At 40.1% G+C, this 21333-nt stretch overlaps 1 protein-coding gene across 2 annotated transcripts in view; it reads left to right on the top strand.

Annotated features, from left to right (window-relative positions):
* The window catches only part of ZNF521 (zinc finger protein 521), a 313858-nt gene that overhangs the window by 283420 nt on the left and 9105 nt on the right, over positions 1-21333 (top strand). For both annotated transcript variants that reach the window (XR_001121543.2, XM_004387768.1), the window contains one exon: positions 1997-2112. Coding sequence is in view for 1 of the 2 variants with exons in the window: in XM_004387768.1 (XP_004387825.1) it covers positions 1997-2112 (116 nt within the window). In the remaining variant the exon portion in view is untranslated. The remainder of the gene's footprint in view (positions 1-1996; positions 2113-21333) is intronic.

Raw genomic sequence — 21333 nt, forward strand, 5'->3', positions numbered from 1 at the left:
GAGTATCTTAGATGGCTGCTCACAGGCTTTTAAGACCCCAGACGCTACTCACCAAGGTAGAATGTAGAACATTGTCTTTATAAACTGTGTTAAGTGAGGCATTTATTTTTATGAAATTAGATTTTTAAAGTTGAAGTTGATATAAATTTACATTTCTAAGAAAATGATTTTCATTAGATGTTAGTTACAGCATTACAATTTTTAGCAGCAAAGAAAAAAAAAGGTAAATCAGAAACTATGATTTGAAGCCCATGGGGTTGAAATATAAGCACATAAATTTTTGGTACTTTCCCAACAATGACAGTTGTTTTAGAAAATCCTTTGTGATTATTTTGCATGTCCACTTAGTGGACAAAGCCCCTCAAGGCTATTTTTCCTTCTTATTTGTCAGAGGGGGATAGTTACGTATATATGTATGTATAGCCTTCTCAAAGTTGACTTTTGTTTGCAGAGCAAAATTCCAAGCATTTTTTTATTAGCCTTTACTGTATTCAGCCTATAGATTTCTGTTCCATAATAAAAAGAGAGGGGTCATGTTCGTTGCACAGTTAGCAGAAGTAGTACCTGAGTGTGTTGCTGGCTCTGCCTTCAGCATTTGCTTGTTAAACTCCTTTGTTCAATAATTCAATCAGCCACTTCTTTTTCTTTCAGAACTATTTTTTATTCTTCCAAATTTATATCTAAAAAAAATATGTCATAATGTTAAATGTAGTTTTATATCTTAAGATACAAAGAGTCAAGAGTTTGGGTTCTTTATAAAAGCTCATAATATATAAGTCTTCACCAAGGAAGACTGGGTCATAGTTACCTCATGACCAAAATCCCTAATTTTTATTAGTAGTTTTTCTTGTTGTAGCCAGAAGTCTCATAAAATGTGTTAAGTTATATGGAGATTAGCTGCAAATCTGTACAAAAACCCCATTTCTTTTTGTCAATATGAGTAAAGAGACAATAATGCAGTCATGAACAGTCTGCATTTTCTGTGCAGACAGACCTGAATTGTTTTAGTGTATCTTGAAGTAATTTTAGAAATAACAATTAAAAAAAAAGACTTCCAATATAAAGCATGTTATGTGGAAGAAGAAATCTGAGCAGTTTTTTAAGGTAATGAGAAATGTGATTAAAATGTATGACTCACCAGAACAGTATTCTAATATTTTAGGTTGGCTGGCAATTAGAATAATTTTAATGATTAGAGTGGAGTCAAAGTCAAATGCCAACGTCTTTAATAAATCCTTTCCCTGCCTATACAGATTAATATTGTAGATGCAAACTTTTTTAGGTCACAGTGCACCAGGCATCCATCAGAAGTCAGTTCTGCCAACCCAAACACTGCCTCTGGCATATACAATTTAATTATTAATAGTAAGTCTCCTAGGTAAACTGTTACACAGTCTTAGGGCCTTGTTTTGTAGTCATTAAAATTGAACATGTTTATATTATTGAAACCCTTGCATTCAGTGTGTAGGCTGAGTTGATCTTAAAGTATCCAAAGAGAATTTACCTGCCGTTCTGTTTCACATTTATAGACAGTGCCCCAGAGTAGCTGTGGGATATAATTTTTAGCATTAACACATTTAAATAGAGAACTGTTTGCTAGCTATAACTTTGGGCAAATACAATAATCGGGGTTTTGGCGTCTATAATTTCTTAACCTGTGGGTTGCTGAGAAATAAGAGTCATTTCTGTTCAGACAGTGCTGTGTATTTGACAATTTTCGGCTTTATTTTTAAAAGATTTATAGGGAGCAGGGCTTCTGTAAACCTTTACTTTGGAGCTGTTTGTGTTGAATTAGGGGCTCGGTAGAGTGCATCTTAACAAAAGCCAGAGACCCAACCACGAGCAAATGTGGACTTAGCTCTCCCCAGGTCTCTGGCAGCCGTCACACCCAAGAGGCGTGCCATTCAGCCCGCTCTGTCTGTTCATGGGGAGTCATTGACTAAGGGCATTTCGGAAACAAAATAACCCAAAGTCCACCATTCTTTTATCATTTCAGTATTTGTTCAAGCAAACAAGTTGCAGCAGCATATTTTCTCTGCCCATGGACAAGAAGACAAGATCTATGACTGTACACAATGTCCACAGAAGTTTTTCTTCCAAACAGAGCTGCAGGTAATGTCCCCTTGAGGAAGACCAGGATTGAACTCGGTTGCTATTCTTATAGGAAACAAAGGCATTTTAAATCTGGATTCATGGTATCACTCACCCTGGGCCACCATGATGCTTTGTGTGTACTGGGGCAAAGGGAAAATTAGAGGCTGGATTAACAGACTCCAAAGTAATTTTGCCTCTGGCTGCTGTCAATCATAAAAAGAAGTAGAACAGACCTGGTAATTGGACCTTCTGACCCAGAGTGATAGACTTAGGGGTCAGATTTATTGGACTGTGGGATCAGACACCTCGCTTGCCATGGCCCATCCTCCCAAATCCTGTTTTATTCATATTCTTTTCCCACTGGGTTCCAGGCTGGATGGATGTCCAGGTTATTGTTGTCCTGAGGGGCTTAAAATTGAAAGGGAGAAGGGAAGAGAAGAAAGAAGCTATACTCTTGTCCAGTATATGTTTCTTCCATTTAATAGGATAGAATAATTATAACTTAGCAACAGCCTTATAGTTGATAATGTTGGCACCCAAAGATGTTGGCTTTAGTGTTGAGTGTCCTACTTGCTAGATCTGTGACCTTGGACTGGTCCATACTATCTCTGAACCTCAGATATGAAGAAGTAATAAGCAAACTTAAAACGTACAGGGTTGTTGTAAGGAGAAAATGAAACAATGGGTGTGAATATAAGATATAAATTTAATGTAAATGCTTGGCTATTTTGACTGTTCTTAGCAATAGACTAGTAGTTATGAGTCAGAGACCTGGATTCTATCCAAAAAATGTCACCTACCAAAAAAAGGATGTTTTTTTCTTTCTCGTATTTCATCTGAAATAACTTATCCTCATTTTTCTGATGGAATGATTAAAACGATATTGGTGTCCTTGAGGAGAATGAATTTGGACTCAAAAATTATTTTGTTATTTTGAGCATTATTATTAACAGTAAAGTTATTTAGTCTAAAACGGGTTTTTTTCTAATTATCTTTTGCATCGAACCCTCTGAACAACTAAAAACACTAAGGGGCTCAGAGCTCCACCCATCGCTCAGTCTCCCAGCCCACCCTGTGGGCCCTGGGGCAGCTTTGTGTTCCTTGGGCTCTGGTGAATCCAGATTTATGTGAATTATGTGTCTACAGAATTTGCAGCTTATTTCAGTGATCATTCTGTAAGTGAACAAATGGTAAGTTAAAAAGATGAAATAAAAAAATATACTTAATAGTTATAATGTGTCAATGGACCGGAATTAAAGTTGCTTTCTTACTTTTTATCACTTCTAAAAAGAATTCCACTTTGTTACATTATGGTCATGAATTGAATGTAGGAGATAGGCCAAGTTAGACTATTGTTTAAAAGCACATCTTATTAAAATAATCTAAATTTATGTTTAAAAAATATATATTTTTACTGGAGTAGATATCAAAAGATAAGTCATTTTGGTTTTTATGAATCTGTAAAGGATATGGTTAACATTCCTAGTGATACTGTTAATTAGTATGTAAATTGTCGAACACTTTTAATAGAATTATTCTGTTTACCAGTTGGTCAACAGAATTAAATAATAGTTTAAAATCAAAGGCGTAGAGATTCTGTAACTGACTTCTATTTCATATTCTTGAAAGAATTTTGCAGCAAAACACCATTTTGTACTGCATTGTTGCTGTTGTTAGGTGCCGTCGAGTTGGTTCCAACTCATAGTGACCCTATAGGACAGAGTAGAACTGCCCCATAGGGTTTCCAAGGAACGGCTGGTAGATTTGAACTGCTGACCTTTTGGTTAGCAGCCGAGCTCTTAACCACACCGCCATCAGGGATCCTTGTACTGTATTAGAATCTACCACTATTAATAATAATTGTACTGTTTTAGAGTCTAAGTCAACTAAATTGATGGTACCTTCAGTGTCTTTCAGTAAAAGAGCCAACAGGCCGTGGTGGCCGGTGGCCCATTGTGGAGCAGACAGAAGAAAGCAATTAAACACATCCTTCAGGACCCCAGGTTTCTGTTAGATGTATTTTAGGGTCTCACAGAACATACACTCTTCACTGTTTTCTGCAATTAGTATAGACCAGTGGTGCTCAAATTCTTTGATCTCCAGACACCTTTATACTCTTGAAAATTATTGAGAACTCCAAAGGGCTTTGGTTATGTGGTTCTTATCTATCAATATTTTCCATATTAGAAATCAAAACTGATATTTTTTTCAAATACTGATTTTTTTTTTTAAATGCAAGAATATACAAGCACACATTCCATTAACTGTCAAAGAGTCAATGTCATTTCATGTCATATAGCCTCTGGAAAACACCACTGTACACTCATGAGGTAATGAGAGTATAAAGGGCAAAACAGTGTCTTAATATCTCATGAAGTTAGTTTTGACCTCACAAACCCCCTTACATGATCTTGAACACCCCTAGAGGTCCCTGGGATACACTTTGAGAACCGATAGCGTAGAAGTTATAGTGCAGAGCACACAACTGTTTCCAAGTGTTTATGACCTTATAAAGTCAAACACCTAACTATGGTATATCTTTTAATGGTACATGAATCATTTCTTGACCATAATGAGTAATTTACATTTATGTTTCTTTCATTGTTTATGTCCAGTTAAAAGCATGAAAGCATTTTTTTGTGTGTATGCATAGAAGTGTTTTGCTGATGTATGTGTGTATGTGTATAGATATAGAATATGTGTGCTATTTTATTGCCATTGCCTACAAGGCCATCAGAATTCACATAGTTCATCATTATACACCGTCCCTTCAGGAGATCACCCACTCAGGAGCTATCCTCTGACATCACAGACTAATTCTGTTTCTCAGAAACACTCCATCTAGGATATGCTTTTTCCCAGAGTGGAAGCTTCATTCTTCATACCGCTCCCAAAACTTGCTGACCAAAAGTACTAAATGCCGGGCCAGAGACTTACAATGTATAATTCTTAGCAAATATAATTGTTTTCTTTTGGTAGCGATTTCTCCCATTTTTGCAAGGAATTCTAACCTTAAAAGGCCCACTAGCTTGCTGGTAGAGGATATTTGCTTTGGAATAAGTGTCCATTATTTGAACTAAATGAATATTATTTTAAAAACAAATGAATATGTTGAATGCTTCACGTTTTCCTGATAGACCTCACAATTTTTTCAGCAGAACTTAAGGAAGCTGCTTTGAGAGAGGGATGGTGTGGTCCAAGAATAATATCCTACAGTGCATATTTGTATCCACAGTGGTTTATACAGGTGTGAGCAAGTGGTGTGTTTGTAAAAATCTTGTTGAATAGGCCACTTTTTCTTTTAATCCACTAATTGCTATTTAATTGGTATCTCTAGAAAACTACAAGTCAATGGCAGTGATTGAATAATTTATTTTCCAGTGCGTCCACATAGAAAGATTACGTCAGGCACCAAGTTATGAATTCAATGATCACTGAAATTCCAGCAGAGGGAGGAGAGGGAGGTGGCCTAGATGAACTATAGGCTCTGAGATTCTGGTATTTCATTTCCTTTTGAATCAAAGATTATTTTGATATTTAGACCTTAACTTCTTTAAATTATGAATGCAGTGCTTTCCACATTCAAAATACAGGAGTCATTTGACATTCTGAGGATCTACCAAGATTTTCACATATCACTGAAGTTTAAGTATATAATTGTCTGTACACCTGTTCGATTTTCTTCTCAAATCACTTTTCTACCAAGTCACCTAATTTTGATGCATATTTTCACACTACAAGTGTTCAAGTTTTATGGTCATATTTCTAAAACAAAAATGAATTCCTGCCTATGGGATGGGACATATAAGACAACAATACAGCCTTGAAATGGGGCTACTGCATGCTAATGGGGGGACTCACTCACTTAACTACTTGCCTAAATTAGCCTTTCAGAAAATGTAATTCAAATCCATGTCTCAATTGTTAAATAATATGTGTTGAGACCTTTAGAATTCCTTGTTAATAGTCAAAATCACAAACGCTATATCCATAAATGTCAGGAGTCTGCTGTAGTTCCAATACCATCATTAGGTAAAAATATATGTTTATTAATTAAAAAGTTATAAAGGTATAATTCAATCTTTTTAAATTCGCCACGCTACCCAACACTTTATGAGATACCAAAATAATTAGAACTACATCGTATTTACAGTCTACTAGAAAAGGTAAGCTATGCAAATGAACAGCATGTTATTTTATATATTATTAGGATAAATTGTTATAAATATTCCAATAGAAGGTATTTATTCTCCAGCTAGGAAAATCAAGAAAGTCAATGTGTAGGAAGTGTTGAAGCTAGTTTTGAAGGATGGACACGATTCAGATATATACAGATGTGGGACACTTAGTCACCTAGAAAATCCCACATCACCTTTTTTGTTGATTGGGATTAGCAGTTAAAAAAATTAGTTTTTATGGACTTTTAATTTGTTTTATTTCTCTGTAGGCATCTAGTACAAAGGAAAGAGCGTGAGTTTTGGAGAAGATCAACCAGAGTTTGATTCTGGTTACTGCCACTTAGGAGATGGTGGCTCTGAGCTTCAGTTTTATCATCTGTAAAATAAGCATGTAGGAGACAATAAAGATAATCATGCCTAACTCTCAGGGTTTCAGTAAAAATTTAGGAAAATAGCTAATATCAAGCACTCAGCACAATGTGTGGAACATAACAGGCAGTTGCTAAACACTGATTCCCTGGCCAGTGCCCTTCTTCACTGATGCTGACCTAAGTCAGTAACATCTAGATTCATCATTACTTAGACATAAAATCTCTCTTCCAGAAATGTCAGGATTTTTCTTAGTTCACTGGAATAATTTCTCAATCATACCTTGACATCATTTCATGTTAATTGGTTTACAGGTAGAAATTCTTATTTTTAATCAGTCTTTTTCAAGTGATGAGGAGTCTTGGGGTTCTTTTTTTTTTTTGAGCATATAACTATAAAACTAAAATTCATATTTGCTTTCAGAGATTTACTTCAAAACGACCTGCTTCCCCCAACCCCCACAAAAAAATTAAGGAGCTGTGGCCAAGACAAAAGATTTTATCTTGGCCATCCATAACGTGAGGTAGAATCTGGTGTGGTTAGGGGGAAGATTTATTCTGGCTTATTTTGTTTTCATATTTCCCCCAAGTCAGGCTAAAATCCTCTTTTGCAAATAGAGGGAATGAAAAAGTGTGTACTACTACTGACAGCACATCTCAAAGAGGTGCCTCGAAAGATATTTTGCCGTTCATGCCCATCTTCTTTTCAGAACATTTCTATAATTTTCAATTGTTTTATTTTTATTTCGAAACAAATTTGCAATTTATTTTCTTATCGCCCACTACAGCTATAAAAAGACTCAAAACCCTGTCCTTCATGAGTCCTCCTTTGGGACCCCTGACCCATCACCAGCTCTAGGCCTAGCATATCATCATTCTGTAATGATCATTTTGGAGGAAAATCGTGTAGGGAAGTGTATTTCCTGCCTCTTCTTAACCTTGGATTATCTGTCTGTCCCTTGAACTCTCTGCTTCCTTAGATTTGTGTATCTCCTGTTCTTGGTGCTGAAATCTCAGCCCCTAAACATATCGCATAGGCTCAGAGAATTGCAGGAGTGTAAATTGTGTTGAGTGAACATGTGGGTTCTGGAACGGGTCCATTTATACATCGCCTCATGTCTTTGCTTTGTAGGCCTGCGGGGCTTTTGAAGTAAATTGGTGCTACAGCGACTTCCACTTAATTTGCTCAGTGGTTAAATTGATCTATCTCTTTTATTGGATCGGATCTCCAGGAACCGAATCATTTGCATTGATTTATTGATTGGTGCTATGTTTTCACATTAGTTTTGATCACTTTCAGCAGTTAATATTGGATAATTCAATCAGGATTGATTGGCCTTACCATGGAAGGCAGAAAGTTAATCATGTAGGACACAGAAACAGGATAAGACATAGCAAAACCTCAGTTTGACCGTTAGAATCTCTCTCTCTCTCTCTCTCTCTCTCTCCCCTCTCTTCCTGTCATCTATGCAGTAGCAAATAGCTAGAGTTTTTCTTGAGGGAAGGAGGGAGATTACAATTTCATAGGATTCATGATGCACCTAAAGATAAGTTAGTTTTATTTTGCTTTAATAAAACTGCATCTACAAATTAAGCAAGCATACAGAAAGATAAGCATGATTGTCGCAATGAACTCATCTGGGCTAAATGACTAAATGCATTTTCAGTTACCCATTTTGTACCAATAAATGCCTAATCTGTGTGCATGCTTGGAGGCACAACCTGGGCTTACCTTTTTCTAAATTTGGCCCTCACTGCTTCACCGTGTGTCCTGGTAGTCAAATTTTCAAGAACCAAGTGGTTAATATGACTGGAGTAAGGGCAACGGAGGTAATTGCAATAAGCTAAAACCACTTTACTTGCATTTGAATCTTTTCTATGGCACCCCAGCTCAGTTTTTAAAAATTCTCCATCCGTTAATTTCTTGATGTTCATTATCTATGGCTGTTTTTTGCTATTAAAAGAGGGGGCACCACCTCTTCATTCTAGGGCTTGTTCCCTCCTCCAACAGCCCCACTGTTAGCGAGCTGCCATTACGTACTGTTTTTGTCTGGCCCAGAGTTGACAACAGATGGCCTTCTCTGAACTGCCATCAGTGCAACTTTATGGAGCATCCAGCTAGGGTGTACTGAAGAGCATTGTGGCCAGTTCTGTAGCCACCCCCGCCCCCTGGAAATGTTCATCACCTCTGCCACATTCTGCCTTGGCTGGGCTTTGCTGGCCCTGCTGTCTTCCTTGTCAAGGCAGCCTGCTGCCACAGCACTGGAAGATCTGCCTCCATTAAGAACGAGAAACTGCATGCACAGTTGTCTTGTAAAGACAGAGCTCTGTCTCAGCACCTTTGTAGTCAGATTCTTTGGAGAGGGCTGGAAATCCAAATTTCTAGAACATTCTGTAAGCAAGAGCACATTGAATTTCTGTACATGTTCTTGTTTTGGATGTTTGCCTCACACATGGATCGGTTTCCTCACGTTCGCAGAGGCTAAGTGCCAAGTGTAGACACTTTGTGTTTACAAACTTTTATCTGAGTATTGGAAAGCACCACTTCCAAGTCCAACGGTTGTGGCAGTTAGGGTAAGAGAGATGACAATCAGGGACTTCAACTATAAATCCCCTGAAATGAGCAAATAATTCATTCCAGCATCTTCTTGATCCATCGACGTGGCGATGCCTTGGACAGCTGCTTGAAATGAGCTGTTGCTGTGCATTTGGAGAAAGATTGATAGGCTGCTCTTGATCGAGTTTGCTAAGGCAAGGCAGCTTCAGAGCCAAACGTGTATTTTAAGAGGAATTCACATTTGTATCCTTTATTGTTATATTTGCAGTGAATCTACTGCTCGTAACAGGCTCTGCCCTGCAGCTATGAAGGAGTAAGTTCTCCTTATTGGAGAGAGAGTAGTGTTCTGTAAAAGCCGAGATGTGGCGGGCAAGATGAATAGTGCTTAAAAGCAGTGCTCGCGGTGCTGTCATTTAGAACAGCAACTCCGAGGCTCTAAACAGGAGTGAAAGGCAGGGTAAAAGAGTCCTTTAAAAGTGGTGAAATTTTAGACTGCCTATAATAACAGGTCTCCTTCATTGATAACTTCATTGAATGAGTGAGTTGGGGAGCCACCTGGCAGGAACCTCCCTCCGGTAGGAGGAAGGGAAAGTTTACAAAGTGAGGCTTTTTTCTTGTACCCTGAGCAGTGCAGTTTTGGGACCTGCTTCTTGCATAGTCCTCTCCTGCTTTGATGCGGCTTCTCAGCCAGCAGAAGACCATCTCTCACTGGAAACCCAAATTGCCCGTCAAAGACTTCCTTTTTCACATTGCCAAAGCTTAATTTTATAATTGCCTGACTTGTACCACAAGGCACATCTGCAAAGTTTGTGTGCCTCCTAGACATATAAAAGACTGCTGTGATACCATTAAATATCAGCAGTGTGCTCAGCTTTGCCTTGAGTTTATAAGGGTGAAAGGTGAGTGTGCAGAAAAATAGAACAGTATATTTGCTGTGAGACAGGCACGAAGGCCTCACTCCCGTACTCAGTTATAATTCATGACAGTACAGCTGGGAAGCCCTTATCCCTCTGTGGAGTTAATGCATCTCCACTGAAGCCTACTGAGAGCACCCTGCGTCCCCTCCCACCATCTGTGCCTTCACTTTCCAGCCCTTTCTGTCCCTCTGTCTCTCGCTCTTTCCTGAGATCTCTTGGTGTTAATATTGTCAGGCTACTACTGCTTTATAAAAGTGGCTCTCCAAAACAAGATTGTCATTTAACTAGGGGAAGAGCTGGAAGGAACACATTCTAGGGTTGTTTAATGTCTCATTTAGATACTGTTGATGAGAAGAATGGACAGGGAAGCTGCAGTCACCTTGAACTAGTAGCTGACTGAGAGCCGAAGGCTCGCAGCCAATCAGCAATTACTAAGAGGCCCCATGGCCTGAGCACAGTTGGAGGTCAGGGAGCAAGGCAGGTGCACGTGACTATTCCAGTTAACCTTGCTCGAATCTGAGTCAGTGCCTGGAGATGAAACCTGAGCGAGACCGGGACCTGAGACATGCTTACCCAATGTCCGCTGGCTTGGCCAGCCAGCGTCGCAAGCGCCAATCCAGTCTCCCGCACACTGGCTCCATCTGTGATGTGATGCCACCCACTCTGAGGACGAGAGCTAATTGCTTCTGGGCTACTCAAGCCTCAGTTCAGAATGACCAAAGCCTGGCTGTATGGACCTTCACTTAAAATAGCTGTGGTCATTTGTGTGGCGTGAGCCACCTTCTGAAGTGGAATGAGCAGAGATAGCCAAACCCATTGCAGCCCAGACTGCAAAGGTTCCCCTATGCCTCCCTTCCTTCTCCCCATCCCCTCCACCTCCACTCCCTCTGAGGCTGGGAGCCCAGAGGGTGATGTGACAGGAGGGGCATGTGCATTAAAACAAAAGATGAAACTGTACCTTGTTGTTCGCTGCCAGTTTGGGATTAATTTGTAATGTTTCACAATATGAGCTCTTAACTCAACCCATTGTTAGTACTCCTTTTTAAAAAATAAATCAAATCCAGACCTGAAATACCAGTGTATGAATTTAACAGATGTGATGCCATAGGGGACCTACTGTGTTATAAACTGCAGAAATGGCCTTTTTATGCTTCAGACTCGGGCTTATTCCAAAGAGGCTTTAGAACTACAGCAGAGAGGTGAGGGGTCATGCATTAAGACAGTAGCACCCACGCGTAACTCAGCCTTGTGTGTAATTGGTTTGAAATCTCATTCTGATGTTTGGGTGGCATTAGTCACATCATCTCGCTCACCCTCCAACAGAAAAGTAGGGCAAGGCTAGCTCCGCTCGCTGTCCAGGTTTTCTTGGGTGAAAGATCACTTTGAGATGACACAGCTGAGTAGTCCGCCTGAAATCCTGCTTGGTATTTTATTAATTTTGCACCAAGATAAATCCTGAAATTCTGACAAACTCCATGACAGGTGAAATTCCTTCTTGCAGAATCTGCTCAGCAAGAGGCTGCTCATTTCATTCTGTTCGGAGGCAGGCAACAGGAGGGCAGCTTTATAATCAGCCCTCAAAGGACCCCCAGCCGCCCCAGAGTCTCAGGCTGATTGAATAACTCCTGGGCCTCTTCCCCTAGGCCTCCATCAGCGGGGGTCCTGTGGAAAGCAATCTCCCGCAGACTGGCACTGAAGTGAGCTTTAAACCACCATTTTCTGCTCTCCAGAGGAGCCTGGAGTACTAAAAGATAGATGGACTGCAGATATTTTATGAGAAACTGTCAGAAGAAGAGCAGAGTAAATGTTTTTTTTTTCTTCTTCTTCTTCTTTGAGTCACACACTACATCACTGTTGAATTTCTCCCAGAATCTTTTACATTTAAAGGAAGAAATTAATTGGTTGCTAACCTTTCATTCCCCCTCCCTCTTTCTTCGTTGTCTTCCTCCCCTTTTTTTTTTTTTTCTTAAGTATTCACACAGAGGCCCTTTGCTTAACCACAGTTGCAGAAAATCAGTACCATTTGCAATGAAATATTTATAATGACAGAATGAAAAATTGGATTCATTTTCTGGACTGTAGCCGAACAGTCTGCAACTTTGTGAGCCATTGTTTAGCATCTCTCCTCCCTTTCATGGGCATCTTTTTCGAAAACATACCACACGTATGCATGCGTACCCACGCTTTGGAGGGACGCCTACCAAAACACAGCCTGTTTCTCCTCTTTAAAAAAAATAATAGAGGCGCAAAGAGCATATTTATGTGTGTGCTGCCAGGTGGGGGACAGGCAGATGTGGCACATGAAAAGCTAGAGATGACTTGAAACCGGTCAAAAGCAAGTGAGTGTTAGGTCTGCAGGGAGGGGCTGGGAGAAGTTTATAAGGAGTATAGGAGACAGGCTGGTCTACACTGTGTAGCAGAGTACAAATAGCAATCAGCATGCCATATATCTTGGGACAGATTTTTACAGGAAAATGGGAAGCAGAAGTGGTGTGTAAGGATGTGTTGAATATCCTGGCTCACCTCTTGTTTCCTTTTAGGGTTTGCAGCATCAGCAGTGCTTCCCACATGACCCTCATACTTAGAGCTGTGTATAACTAGGGTTGATGATTGCATTTTCAAGAGGTAAAAGACTAAAGGATTTTGCTAGGACAGTCCAGGGTTATATTTCAAACAAGTCTGCCTAACAAGGGCAAAAGCCATACTAATACACCCATTGTTATTACAGGAAAGGACTGGATTTGTAGCAAGATGCCTATGAAGTAAATTTCCGTCCACCAAACAAACGTTTTCATTTACCACTCCACAGACAGGCGGAAAGAGCTGCCCCATGTCTTCTCCCTCCATCGTAGGAGTCTAACGAGGGATTATAGCCCATACTTTGGAGCCTTGGTGGCACAGTGGTTAAGAGCTACTGCTGCTAACCAACAGGTCAGCAGTTCAAATCCACCAGCCGCTCCTTGGAAACCCTATGGGGGAGTTCTACTCTGTCCTATAGGGTCGCTATGAGTAGGAATTGATGGCAACGGGTTTAAGGGGGCCTTTTCAGACCCACATTCTAGCCCTCTGCGTTAACCATTTGTTTGTCCGCTCCTGGAACACTGGGTTTAATTAGTGTTGTTTTATTTGGGTGGTTTTTCAAAAGTGAAAATAGTTAGTAAATTCAAGCATGAGGAATATATTCTTAAAATTCAAACCTCAAGGTTTCATTCACTGAATTTGCATCGTGCATTGCCAATTCCACAAGATCAATAATCCATATTTTATTGTATAATAAGGGCTGCCTGTAATTGAACTAGCTCATTCATTCCATCTGATTAGCACCGTTTTATTCATGGAGAGGAAAAAGACAACAAACTTACCTTCTCCAATGTATTGCATTATTTGAATGTAAAAGGGCTTTCAGCACTATAAAACCATTTTATAAGGAAGATAGAGAATTAATTTCAATATTTGTTTATCCTAGGAGTAATATGAATCACATCACACTGCATATCAATCTGCCCCTCAGTCAGCCTGGCGTGAGTATCCTATAACAGGTCTCTCTTCTGAGAGGGAAACCCCACTGCAAATTTCTAAATAACCACTGAGGACAAATGCTCTCCTTTTGATTCATAGCCCTCAGAGAGATTCACCTCTTACTCACCCTAAGGTGGCTTCCTCTTATCTATGGATTACCATTTTCAAGATTTGGAAATGCTTACAGTCTATTCTCTTTGAAGCAAAATCTTAGCACAGATTTGTCCTTGGGTGATGTCATTCATTATTGGAGTCACTCAAGATCACGATGAGTAGCACAATTTGTGTGTGACACACACTTTCTCAGAGGCTTGGGGTTTTTGTGCAGGCTTCTAGATATGTTCATTGTGTTCCAAAAAAAAAAAAAAATGGTTTTAAGAAATATGCTGACAGTTCAGCTAGAAATGATGTGTGTTCAGACACAAGTGGCATTGTAACTTCCGGATCTAGCCTGGAGTTATTTGACTGTAGCACTTCTTTGATTCTTTGATTTAGGGGAGAGAAAAAGTTTCCTTCAAAGTGTGTGTTTTAGGATGTGACAATAACTTTTCTCTAATGCTGCGCATGGATTCAGCAGACTGTTTCCCCTTAGCCCGTATTATTGCTTGCTTTCTTGAATGCCAGGGTTAAGGAACTTTTTTTTTTTTTTTTTTTAAACATTAGTTTTTCAAAGTCTTCGATGAGTCTGAAATACAACGCCAAGTAAAAGGAAACCGCAGTAGTGGTATGTTCACTCAACCTACTCCTCTGCAGACCACAGAAAGAACATTGGATAATGTTCGTTTATGTCCTGCCAGATGTATGTCTGCACGTGACACAGCTTGCCGAACCGCTTAGAATGCGTTTCGGTGTTACTGAGCAGAACCACAGTAGCTCCAGGCCTTGTGATAGAAGTAAAAGAGCCGTGTGGCAGGAGCATTTGCTGAGGGAAAGTTGCACTGCAAACCCCATTGTCAGAAAGAGAAGTGCCCAAATGCAGACGTTGTTTTAATATCTGAGTTAAAAACTCTCTGGGAATATTTCCCTTCCTCTTGTCCAGCTCCTTCTGTGTTGTGGCTGGTTTGCATTTGTGTTTGAAGTGCCAGGCGTTTTAACGAAGTTGTTCTTTTATAAATTTTGCAACACTGAAGCAAGCATGAGGGCTTTAAATTAGAATAAGTGCCACTTCTGTATGGCAGGTTCCTTTGAGGACTGATTAGAATGAGGCCCCCTGTTGCCTGCCCCTTTATCCATGGCGGTGTTGCTGTGTGTACTTGTTTATGGCTTACCTTTGAATTTGCATGAGTAGGTAGCATGCCTGCTGCCTGGCCCTCTGTTAGCCAAGGCTGTCTTTCTTCCAGGATCATGTTAAATACTTCTTTAAAGATTTTTTTTTTGGTATTTTTTTGTTTTGTTTTGTTTTTTTAATTATATTGCTTCACTGTAATGAATTAAAATTAACTTGGAGTAGCAAATCATATAAGGATGTGAGGGTTATAGATTACGCTCACCATAGCTACAGCACATCTTTGTGTGGGGGAATTGAAGGGCTGTCTTTCAAGTAGCTCCATGCACTGGGAGAGGCAAGGAGACTGTCCCACAGAGACCTAGAAGCAGAGCCAGCAAAGGTGCCCAGGAAGAGGGAGGAGAAGGGGAGTTTCAGGTGTTGTGTTTCTGAAGCAAAGGGAAGCTCTTCCTGGCAGGGGTGGGCCTGGGGGGCAGCTCTGCCATTTTAAGACCAAAAACATTCTGAGGCAAGAGGAGACACTAGGCGGGAGAGAATGTAAATACACCTTAAGATCCATCAGGGTTCAATATAGGATAAGAGATACACTGGAGCCTTCCTGATCCCTCTCTTTGTGTCTGTGAGAACTTGCTAATAAACAGAAGGTTTCAGGGCAAGAAAAGATGGATAAAGAAAGGGGAGCAATGCTCCCTACACTGCGCGTAAACATACAGGAAAGGAGAAGGGAAAGGAGGCAACAAAGAAAAAAACACCAAATTTAAATGAGAATTTTTTTTTTCTCCTTTCTTCAAACCAACATTTTTTTATTTAAAGTTGAAGATACCCAAATAGAATTAGACCTGTGAAATACTTGCATTTTAAAGGAACTTTTGTTGAGTTTCAAACAAAGGCTACTTGGGGCTCCTTCCCATTGCACTGTCCAGGCAGAAATGCATGCCCTGAAGGACCAAGCGATCAAAGGATTCTGGCCACCCAGGTGCAAACACCAAGGCTTTTCAGCTGTAGAAACTGGGCATCTGTGTAACTCTCTCCGCTTCTGCACAGCACACTCTCACTTGCTTGGGCTGGAAGTGTGTGTGTACATGCACACACACACACACACACACACACACACACACACACTGGATGATGGGTCATAGATCACACAGTTTCATTATATATGTTAATATATTATCCTTACATAGTTTTATTTTTATGTGTATTTACTAAAGCAAATGCCCCAGTAGTCAAGTATTTGCTTGCTTATGATGGGGGAAGATGTTTTTCCACCATTCTGAATGATTTCTAACATGTTTGACTTACTCTTAATGTGAGCTTACCTCCTAGAGAGTGTATCAGTGTTTTTAATAAAAGACATAATACAGTACAAGGAAGTGGCATTTCTTTTGCTTTTTGCCCAAGTTCAATAAACTATTTTTCATAATTATTGGAATTTTCTTGAAGGGAATCCTCGCCCATATCAAGTGGGAAGGCAGAATCTTTGCTCCCTCCTTCTCTCTCCCCTACAAAGGTTACCCTTTGAATATAAATTACAACTCCATGTGCCTCTCCCATTCTAATCAGATGACCTTTTGAATCTGGTGGACCAGAGTTTAAATCCTAAACCTGCCAGTCAGTTTTTAAATCAATGCCCTGCTCCAACAGCATTCAGGTACATAACTTTATATTTCAATGGATTTCAAAAATGGAAGAGGAGTAGGTAATGCAAGTGGAAGCTTGGAGCAGACAGCAAAACAGCCCAACTTGACTGCAAGATCTTGGGCCAAATAATGAGACTATAGTTCATTTCACTAAATCCTCTTTTTAAAAAAACCTTCTGGGATTCAAAATCTAAGAGAAAAGGGAGGAGCAGGAAATTTGCAAGTGGACATTTCTGAGCAATTATCAATTTAAGCTCCAATTATTTGTTGCTAATTACTACACGAGGCTGTTAAATATTTAGCAGAAGTTTGTGTTTGACTGGAAAGGGGATGCCTGGATATGGCTTGAGCATCAAGAATCAGTTGTGTGCACCAAAATCCAGGCAGAGAAGAAATTTGTATTCGCCCAAGATGAACACATTACAGTGTCAGACAAGCCTTCGTTTTTCTTCTTTCCATGGATTTATTTATCTTTAAGGTATCTAAAATTAGAGCACGAAGAAGGGGCACTGTTCATGGATGTAAAATTGGAAGGAGGTCATTCTTAACCTTGTTTACAGATGTTCTAGTTTAGTAAGCACTGGTGTGATAAATTAAACATTACAAGGGGAAAAAAATTAAAGCTTAGCAACAACTGGCACATGGACACATCTGTCTGTGAAGCACTGACTTAATCCCTGAATATCTTATTAGACTGTATTGCCTACCAAAGCCTTCTGTCCCACATTACTCTGGGATCATGCAAGTCCAGAATCTGAGCAGAATCTGTAAGCTGCACCTTCTCTTCACTTCTGATGGCTTTGTATAGTTGGATTTAAATTTTCTGTGGACTCCTTGCATGTAAACAGGTTGCTCAATTTATTGTTTTCTCTTAAAAGTAAACTTTATACTTCTAATATTTTCCCATTTTGCTCTTCTTAGCCTGTTCTTCCAATTCAGTACTTTTTTTGCCTCTCAGTGTAGTAGATATGTTATTGTCAGTTCGAAAAAGGGACATTTTTATAACCTGTCAGTATGCAAAACAGGAGTCCACTAGTGACTGAAATTTACCACGGTTTTTAAGTTCTTAATGAAAAATGAAATTGTTACTGTGTTTACATTTCCCATATACGACCCATTAGCAGTATTTGTCCTTCTTGAACTTTGGCTTATTTTATTTCTGTATAATGTTTAATTGTCAAAATACCGGAAATTGTTCTACATTAGCAACTTGGACAGTACGTTATTTAAATAATTAGTCTTGGCTGAGGCTCCTGAGGACTCACATTAGACTAAGGTTAGGCTAAGTAGGTGGGTATTCAAGCTGTTGTTAAACATAGTTCACTTTTCCAAAAAAGAGCACCTATCATGAAAAGAGGAGCCCTAGTGGTACAGCGGTTAAAGCGGAAGTTCAAAACCATCAGCCGCTTTGAGGGAGAAAGATGTGGCAGTCCACTTCTGTAGAGATTTACAGCCGTGGAAACCTTTTGGAGGTGCTGTGATTAGAATAAAATCAGTGGCAGTGGCTGTGGGTTGGGTGGTGAAAAGAGGCCCTGTCTGAACTGATGCCCCAACTCCCTGCCCAGCCTGGTGGCTCTTCAGCCCTGCCAAGGCCTTGTGGTTCCTGGAGCACTTCATCCCATCTTAACCTCCCCCTTCTCTGAGAACAAGGCCCACAGCCTGTCACCAGGAAGTGGGGGTCCCTTTCTCTAAGGCCTGTAGCACCCTGTCTCTGGAGTGGACTGAGTGCCGTGAGGAGGAGTATCTTTCATCTCTGTAGCCAGCTGGAGATGCTCAGCCCAGGGATTAGAACACAGCAAGCAACCACTGCCACTCAGCCATTGCTTCATGAGTAAAACTGGCTCAGCCATTGGACTAGCTATGTTATTGTTGATGTTAGGGGCCATTGAGCCAGTTTTGACTGGTTGTTGTTGTTAGTGCCATTGAGTCGGTTGCGACTCATAGCGACCCTATAGGACAGAGCAGAACTGCCCCATAGGTTTTCCAAGGAGTGGCTGGTGGATTCGAACTGCCGACCTTTCGGTCAGCAGCTGAGCTCTTAACCACTGCGCCACCAGGGCTCCATAATGACCCCATATGACAGAGTAGAACTGCCCCATAGGGTTTTCTAAGCTGTAATCTTTATGGTGGCACAGTGGTTAAAGTGTTCAACTGCCAACTGAAAGGTCAGCACTTTGAAACCACGAACGGCTTTGTGGAGAAAGCTGTGGCTGGCAGTCTGCTTCCATAGAGATTTACAGCCTCAGAAACCCTATGGGGTCTTTATGAGTAAGAATCGACTCGACAGCAGTGGGTTGGGTTGGGTTTGGTTTAATCTTTATGGTAGCAGATCACCAAGTCTTTCTGCCACAGAGCCACTGGGTGAGATCAAACCATCAATCTTTGGGTCAGAAGCCTAGCTAAATGACCTTGAAATTTTGCTTAAACTCTCTGGGACTTAATTTCAGCATCTATAAACGAGACATGGGACTAGATGCTGCTAGTTTGCTCCCAACCCTGAACTCAATCCTGTGGTTCCCTGATGTATTGCTTACAGAAGTAGTTGACTCCTGTTATTGACTCTAGACCAGCAAATTGAGGGCCATTGTTGTGTAGTTCTTTCAAAGTAGATACTTGTTTCCATACTCCTAGGATTAATTTCAAGAGCTTCATATTTGGATGCCATTAGATTACAAATATTTGTAAAGCAGCAGTGATTAATTGCAACTAAAATGTACCATCTTTGCTCATTGAGGGTACGTGGAAGGTAAATCACTGAATCAGTGAACATTTCTGAAGAGATTCAGTTCTCCACACCAAGAAAAACATATGTTATATATCCCAAGTAATCCTTCCCACAGTTTCTCAACAATTGTCCTCTCTCACTAACTAACTGTATTTTAAAATGACATCCAGTGCATTTCCATGTAGTATATATGTGTACATTTTGCTATGCTTTTTTTTATTTTTTATTTTTTTAATGTAGTAGAGGAGATCTCTCTTAGACTGTAGCAGACTTAAGCATGGCAAAGAAAGCTCAGTGTGTTTTCAATTTCATTTCAAAACAATTGTATCTTCCCCATACCAGTCTGTTCCTGTACCTGACATCTAATTTAATATCATCACTGGTAGACCTGTCAATAACAAGATCTCCAAGTTGTTACAACTTTACTATTAGTTACAACTATTCAACATCCTTCATAGACTAACATTTTTCCTTCCCTTTTGTCATTTCTTTCCTGCAGATACTTCAGATTCTTTTAATGCAGAATGCTCTTTATCTTCAAACTTTTGTGTATTCATGCACAGATGTTTTTCAGACATTGTAAGGCAGTGGTCCCCAGTTGGGGGTGATTATTCTCACCGGGGGATATGTGGCAGTATATCCCTGGAGACATTTCTGGTTGTCGCGACTGGAAAGGACTACTGGCATGTAGTCAGTAGAGGCCAGAGATGCTACTAAACATTCTACACGGCACAGAACAGCGCCCGGAACAAAGAATTACCCAGCCCAAAATGGCAGTCGTGTTGAGATTGGGAAACCGTGCTGTAAGGCAAGGACTACTGGCCTCTAGAATCTATTTAATTTTCAGGCTCCTCTCTAGAACCAAGCAGTGGAATGGCATACAGTTTGTATAATGACTGAGAAATCACTTATTTGATTGTCTTTTGGGCTACTTTGGATGGGACAGAAGAACTTTATTGATACGTGGTCAAGGCCTCTGAACATAAACTCATGAGCCTGCTAATATGTACATGCTTCAAGGTTATCTCAGATCACCCTCTCCTAGGCTTATTTAGCATGGAAGCCCATAGAACAACAAGAAAAAAGGTCCTTCAGAGAGGTTTATTGTTGTTGTTAGGTGCCATCAAGGTTGGATCTGACTCATAGTACCCCTATGTACAACAGAACAAAACACTGCCTGGTCCTGCATCATCCTCACAATAGTTGTTATGTTTGAGCGAGCCCACTGTTGCAGCCACTGTGTCAGTCCATCTCCTTGAGGATCTTTCTCTTTTTCGCTTACCCTCTGCTTTACTAAGCATGATGTCCTTCTCCAGGGCCTTGTTCCTCCTGATAATATATCCAAAGTACATGAAACAAAGTCTCGCCATCCTGGCTTCTAAGGAGCATTCTGACTGTACTTCTTCCAAGACAGATCTGTTCATTCTTTTGGCAGTCTGTGGTATATTCAGTATTCTTCACCAACACCATAATTCAAAGGCATCAGTTCTTCGGTCTTCCTTACTCATTGTCCAGCTTTTGCATGCATATGAAATAATTGAAAATATCATGGCTTGGGACAGGTGCACCTTAGTCCTTAAAGTGATATCTTTGCTTTTTAACACTTTAAAGAGATCTTTTGCAGCAGGTTTGCCCAGTGTAATATGTTGTTTGATTTCTTGACTGCTGCTTCCGTGGACGTTGTTTGTGGATCCAAATAAAATGAAATCGTTGACGGTTTCAGTCTTTTCTCCATTTATGATGGTGTTGCTTATTGGTCTAGATTTTTGTTTTCTTTATGCTGAGGTATAATCCATACTGAAGGCTGTAGTCTTTGATTTTCATCAGTAAGTGCTTCAAGTCCTCTTCACTTTCAGCAAGCAAGGTTATGTCATCTGCATATCGCAGGTTGTTAATGAGTCTTCCTTCAATCCTGGTACCACATTCTTCTTCGTGTAGTCCAGCTTCTCGGATTATTTGCTCAGCATACAGAATAAAGTGAAAGGTTACAACCCTGATGCACACCTTTCCTGATGTTAAACCACACCGTATCCCCTTGTTCTGTTCGATCAACTGCCTCTTGGTGTATGTACAGATTCCTCATGAGCACTATTAAGTGTTGGAATTCCCA

This window comes from Trichechus manatus, unplaced genomic scaffold (assembly GCF_000243295.1).
Source record: "Trichechus manatus latirostris isolate Lorelei unplaced genomic scaffold, TriManLat1.0 scaffold00193, whole genome shotgun sequence".
Lineage (NCBI taxonomy): Eukaryota > Metazoa > Chordata > Mammalia > Sirenia > Trichechidae > Trichechus > Trichechus manatus.